At 44.3% G+C, this 6,000-nt stretch overlaps 1 protein-coding gene across 1 annotated transcript; it reads right to left on the bottom strand.

Annotated features, from left to right (window-relative positions):
- On the bottom strand, nucleotides 1-645 carry LOC108670178 (proline-rich receptor-like protein kinase PERK2). Its single transcript, XM_018157639.1, has one exon. The coding sequence runs from the start codon at nucleotides 643-645 to the stop codon at nucleotides 1-3; it is 645 nt and encodes a 214-aa protein (XP_018013128.1).
- Between the last annotated feature and the right edge of the window lie 5,355 nt (nucleotides 646-6,000).

Here is a 6,000-nt window from a genome sequence, read left to right as displayed (position 1 = left end):
CTAACTAGGGGAGCTGTGAGGGGAAGAGGTGCTGTACGCTGCTGTAAGGGGAAGGCGCTGCTGCACGCTGCTGTAAGGGGAAGGCGCTGCTGTAAGGGGAAGGCGCTGCTGTAAGGGGAAGACGCTGCTGTAAGGGGAAGACGCTGCTGTAAGGGAAAGGCGCTGCGGTAAGGGGAAGGCGCTGCTGTAAGGGGAAGGCACTGCTGCACGCTGCTGTAAGGGGAAGGCGCTGCTGTAAGGGGAAGGCGCTGCTGTAAGGGGAAGACGCTGCTGTAAGGGGAAGGCGCTGCTGTAAGGGAAAGGCGCTGCTGTAAGGGGAAGGCACTGCTGCACGCTGCTGTAAGGGGAAGGCGCTGCTGTAAGGGGAAGGCGCTGCTGTAAGGGAAAGGCGCTGCGGTAAGGGGAAGGCGCTGCTGTAAGGGGATGGCGCTGCTGTAAGGGGAAAGGGAAAGGCGCTGCTGTAAGGGGAAGGCGCTGCTGTAAGGGGAAGGCGCTGCTGTAAGGGGAAGGCGCTGCTGTAAGGGAAAGGCGCTGCTGTAAGGGGAAGGCGCTGCTGTAAGGGAAAGGCGCTGCTGTAACGGAAAGGCTGCTGTAAGGGAAAGGCGCTGATGCACGCTGCTGTAAGTGTAAGGGGAAGGCGCACATGCAGCGGACGAGTTGCTCCTCAGCGTGATCACTCCGCCCTAACCATCATGACCTTTTCCTATTAATTGAGTATTGACACACATAGTGAAGTGAAAGGGATATTGTCTAAAGGGTGATTCCATTTAACTTTCAACATCCAGACCCATGCAGTAGTTTGCCCTCTGCTTGCAGCTGTGGGCAAGAAAGAGCGATACTTTTTTGGTCCCTAAGACTCGCTCATGTTTCTGCGTGCAAAAGAAATCTCACGTGCAAAATTTCAATGCTCCCACTATAATTGTTTCTAAGTTATCACTATATTGCCTTTTGTAAGTTATTTTAAGAGATTTTCCTGGCATATTTTTTATTTTAACAATCAACTTTCTGTACTCCGTAGTAATGGTACCGAATTAACTTAATGTTTTTTTTCTAATTTTGTCAACTTAATTGAAGTGAAGACTTGAAAGAATTTACTGAAAAATATGATTATATTGAAAAATATTGTAATAGAAAAGATACTGGTTCTTGAAAACTGCATGTTTCTGTACTGAATTGAATTGTCTGAATTATTCTAGGGTGTTCATAAGTTTGTGTTTGAGACTAAACGTTCAAATTAATATGAATTGTTAGATCTAACAAATCTTGTGTTGTCATTGTGATAATCAAAAATATTGTGGCCAAAATTATCAGATTAGGAACCTCAATATAGCTGCAACTGCGACAGTTCTGAGCTACTATATCAGCAACTGCGACAGTTCTGAGCTACTATCAGCAACTGCGACAGTTCTGAGCTGCTATCAGCAACTGCGACAGTTCTGAGCTACTATCAGCAACTGCGACAGTTCTGAGCTACTACTATCAGCAACTGCGACAGTTCTGAGCTGCTATCAGCAACTGCGACAGTTCTGAGCTACTATATCAGCAACTGCGACAGTTCTAAGCTACTATCAGCAACTGCGACAGTTCTAAGCTACTATCAGCAACTGCGACAGTTCTGAGCTACTATCAGCAACTGCGACAGTTCTGAGCTACTATATCAGCAACTGCGACAGTTCTGAGCTACTATATCAGCAACTGCGACAGTTCTGAGCTACTATCAGCTACTGCGACAGTTCTGAGCTACTATCAGCTGCTATAACTGCGAGTGGAAACAACCATGGACTGATCCTGGTAGTTTCCATCCTAAGCAAATAAAGACAACAACTGATGATGTGAAAATTTCAAAAAACAGCTGGTGCAGTGTAAATAGCGAAAAAAACAAGCGTTGCAGTGAAAACAACAAGAGGCGGCGCAGTGAAAACAACAACAACAAGCGGCGCAGTGAAAACAACAACAACAGGCGGTGCAGTGAGAACAACAAAAGCATCTGTTTCCAGATTCTCGGCTCCCGCGAATCAATATAGCGAGGCCGTTAGCTGTGCCTCACGCCTGGAAGTGGCATGCGCCTCACGCCTGGAAGTGGCATGCGCCTCACGCCTGAAAGTGGCAGGCACCTCACGCCTGGAAGTGGCATGAGCCTCACGCCTGGAAGTGGCATGCGCCTCACGCCTGGAAATGGCATGCGCTGCCGATCAGGATGTGATGAGTAATTAAACTGACCGAGTTTGAATTACAAAAACAATTTCTAATTTGGTAAGAAATACTTAAAAAATTCGTGCACATGTTATGACGTACAAATTTTTGTGGTATAGTAAATATAATTTTATTTCATTAATTTATTTTAGCCTTGAGTTCGTAACGTAAATAAACAATTTTTAAAACAAGATTATATCCGATCTTGCCATACTTTTAGCAGGATCAAAGCTGCAAATCTTGAAGGATTAATTAAATAATAAAGTAGAACGTTGTGTTGTCAGGTTCGTGACAAAGAACAAGCCCCCAATTACCCGAGTAACTTCTGTAGAGCGCAGCGCAATGATTGCTGGTGATGTCACTGTGATAGTTATGCTAATCCAGCTGCTATGTAATCGCCACCAATATGCAAGAAAAAATTAATGAAAAGCGTGTTTATTAAGCGTTTTCATTTGTATTTAATTGTCACGTTAAGACAGACCAAGTCAGCATGTTGTATGGACTGCAGTTTGCCGATGAAACATTCTGAAGGCACAAAACATGGCGTTCACACGGAAGTACTTAGATTTTTCTTTCAAAACGACACCTGTAGATGCATGTAAGCATATGGAAACACTGGAATCGGTACTTCCATGTTTATATCGTCATTTATTGTAATCAACTTATAGTTTGGTAGTACTATGTCTGTTTATTGATGGGAAGGCACTTCATAAAAGGCGAACGCGCGTATGTGATTGTTTTGTTATATCTTCAAAATCAGACTACTACTCAACATTAATCTACTGGATGATTTAAGATGAACACCCTTATCTCCTATCGTACTCCAGTGCATGCACTTGTTTTATCTCGACCCACATTACTACCTAATATATATACGAGCTGGGTCAGCCATACACATGCCAGACTTAAGCCTTATATAGGGCGGGTCCAGCCCTCTCAACAGCCGCTCGTAATCGCTCACAAAGACATTCCTGGCATAGCGCTTGATTAGCTATGTAAAAGAAGTGTCTTTCGCTCAGGTTAGTCCCGTGTGCAACAGCAGGGGGTTCCATTCTTCAGTATATATATTAAAGACTTGCAAATATATATACTGGAGACTTGTAAGTTCTCGCACGTCACCCTCCCTCATCACCCACCCATCACCCACCCAGCCATCATCTTATCACTCCTTCAACTATCCATTAAATGAATCCCTCATCATCCAAACCCCTCAAGCAAATATTCATTAACCTACGTCTTTTCGCAGTCCTTCACCCAGTCCCACCACACCCCCACCACCCAGTCTCCCACCACCCAGTATTTCCCTCTCCCCTCCAGCAGAGCTCCGGCAACCCGCATGCCGCCGCCGTTTTTATCGCACGCTTGACACGCACGACAAATTGTTATCTGCTCCTGCATCAGTATTGCTCCTCGCCAGCTAGCATGCCGAACTCCATGGGGGGCCGCCGCCCCTCTACCGCCCCTCCCTCTTCTTCTGTTCCAGCGCTATAGTCCCTCGGCAATTCCTGCACTGCATTCAGTCGCGCTTTCTTGACTTGCTTCATTCGGTTGACACTGCTTGCACTTTATAATGATCTGGTTAATCCAGCTAAAATCTAAATAGTATGGCATTTATAGATTATACCGAAACTTTATGCTTTTGTATTTAATAGTTAATAAAATATTTTTATTAACTGTTTCTCGACTGTATCGTTGGTTTGTTTTTGGCTATTTCGTCCAAGTATGACGAAATAGCCAAATAGTTAATTTAACGAAATAGTTAATTTCATTTTGCTTCGTTCGTGTGATGGCTGCTTACGCGCGGACTCATGATAGGAAGATGCTTCCTTGTTGTTGGATTGAAGACCGAATTATCTTCACAGTTTTTAGTTGTAGCTATTGGTTACGAATATCGTGCACTGAGCCGCACCAAGTTACGAATTTCGTGCAGTGAGCCGCTTTCGGTTACGAATATCGTGCATTAATCCGCTCTCAGTTACGAATATCGTGCATTGAGCCGCTCTCAGTTACGAATATCGTGCATTGAGCCGCTCTCAGTTACGAATATCGTGCATTGAGCCGCTCCTGGAGCTAAGACACAGCTCACGAATTTCAGTGCCAGTAAATCAAGGCACGAAACTCGCATGAGAGACAGCGGGCCTCCCTTCCGCTTCCCTCTCGTTCATTTATTCCAAACACACACGATTCTTGGCCATAAATTCTAAGCTGGCCTTATCTGCATCTGTAAGAAACTAAAGAGCTATGCTCATGACCCGAGCACAATGGCGCTATGTTATTACAACCTTATATACAAAAGAGACTTGAATGTCACCCTGCGTATTGGCGACCTTTGTATTTAGTTATGGGAGAAGCAGTTCAGTGACGCCTCTTTATAGACGCTCGATTGTTTGTTTCTGTGCGACGTGCGTGTAGAAATAATTGATATTCGAGAGCATGCAAACGCTTCAGAGATCGTCGATTGTTCTATGACGCATACGAGATTATTGTCGTACGGTAAAATTGTGTGTGAATTAGATGTTATTTCACTAAGGGTTCCCAGCACTCCGGGATTTCTATTGCCTAACAAATTTTATTTAAATTTGTTTGTTAAACGCTGGAATGCAATTCGCAAGGATTATAAGGCCGTGCGTTTGAAATACTACGTCACATCTAAAAATGAAAGATATAAAATTGAAAAAAGTGAACCTATTTCAATAAAAATTTCGATTACGGTTATATTCGACGTTCAAATCAAAATGACCTCTCAAAAATTTTTGAAATATGAGGCAAATGACGGTATCTCTGATCCTTAATTCTAACGACACTCCCCCAGCGCACCACTGCACCACCCAACGCACCACTGCACCACCCAACGCACCACTGCACCACCCAACGCACCACTGCACCACCCAGCGCACCACAGCACCACCCAGCGCACCACTGCACCACCCAGCGCACCACTGCACCACCCAGCGCACCACTGCACCACCCAACGCACCACTGTACCACCCAGCGCACCACTGCACCACCCAACGCACCAACGCACCACTGCACCACCACCACAACCATGTTCAGGACGGACACCCCGTAGTTCTGATCGCTTGATAGCTAAAAATGTGTCTCTGACAAAAGGCGCCTCGGTTTCAGAGTCTATAAGTTACCTCTCAAGTTACAACATCTTTTCTCCGGCCTGAACAGAGATTGCGTACCCAAGGCTCTATTCGTCGTGTTTTGAACTGCAGACTTTATTACCGCGGCTCCCAAGTGTGATAATAGGTTCATGTTATGTCCTGCTCTGATACTTGCAGATCTTGTCCGTAGACTTAGTTGGTGCCACGTTATTTGGGGGCATGCAGTCGGTCCTAAGTTTGGTTTAACTCAGTTCAGGCCTTCTTGACATAAAAACAATCCTTGCATCCGTAAACTTCCGTTTCGTTTGACTGTAGGATGTTGAAAACGCCAATATAATTGCCGCTAAACTAACAGTACCATACCTAATTTTATATTTTTATTTACATTTGCCTCGAGTATGCTAAAATTAAATTTAAGTTTGTCTTGAATTCTGAGCCAATTAACGAGTGGCTCAACCGTTTGCAAAGGACCGATTTTGATAGGAAGCTACGTCCTGGACGCATCGTTATTTTTGTTGTGTTCTCAATATAGTAACATTAGAAGAAAAGCAACGACAATGCAGACGGTTGATATATTAAGAAATCGAACCTATGCCCTTCACTGAGATGTTTGAATTTTTTCCTGGTCTCACAAGTTCTAATTAAATTTCTCTGGGATGATCGATTATCCTTTTGATTACTTTTTTAGTTGTCTCTC

This window comes from Hyalella azteca, unplaced genomic scaffold (genome assembly GCF_000764305.2).
Source record: "Hyalella azteca isolate HAZT.00-mixed unplaced genomic scaffold, Hazt_2.0.2 contig6160, whole genome shotgun sequence".
NCBI classification, from domain to species: Eukaryota; Metazoa; Arthropoda; class Malacostraca; order Amphipoda; family Hyalellidae; genus Hyalella; species Hyalella azteca.
The sequence above is the reverse complement of the archived record's forward strand: the minus strand, read 5'-3'. Positions and strand labels throughout refer to the sequence as shown.

Coding starts and splice junctions, on each gene's coding strand:
- LOC108670178 (XM_018157639.1), bottom strand. CDS start 645: ATGTGCGCCTTCCCCTTACACTTACAGCAGCGTGCATCAGCGCCTTTC.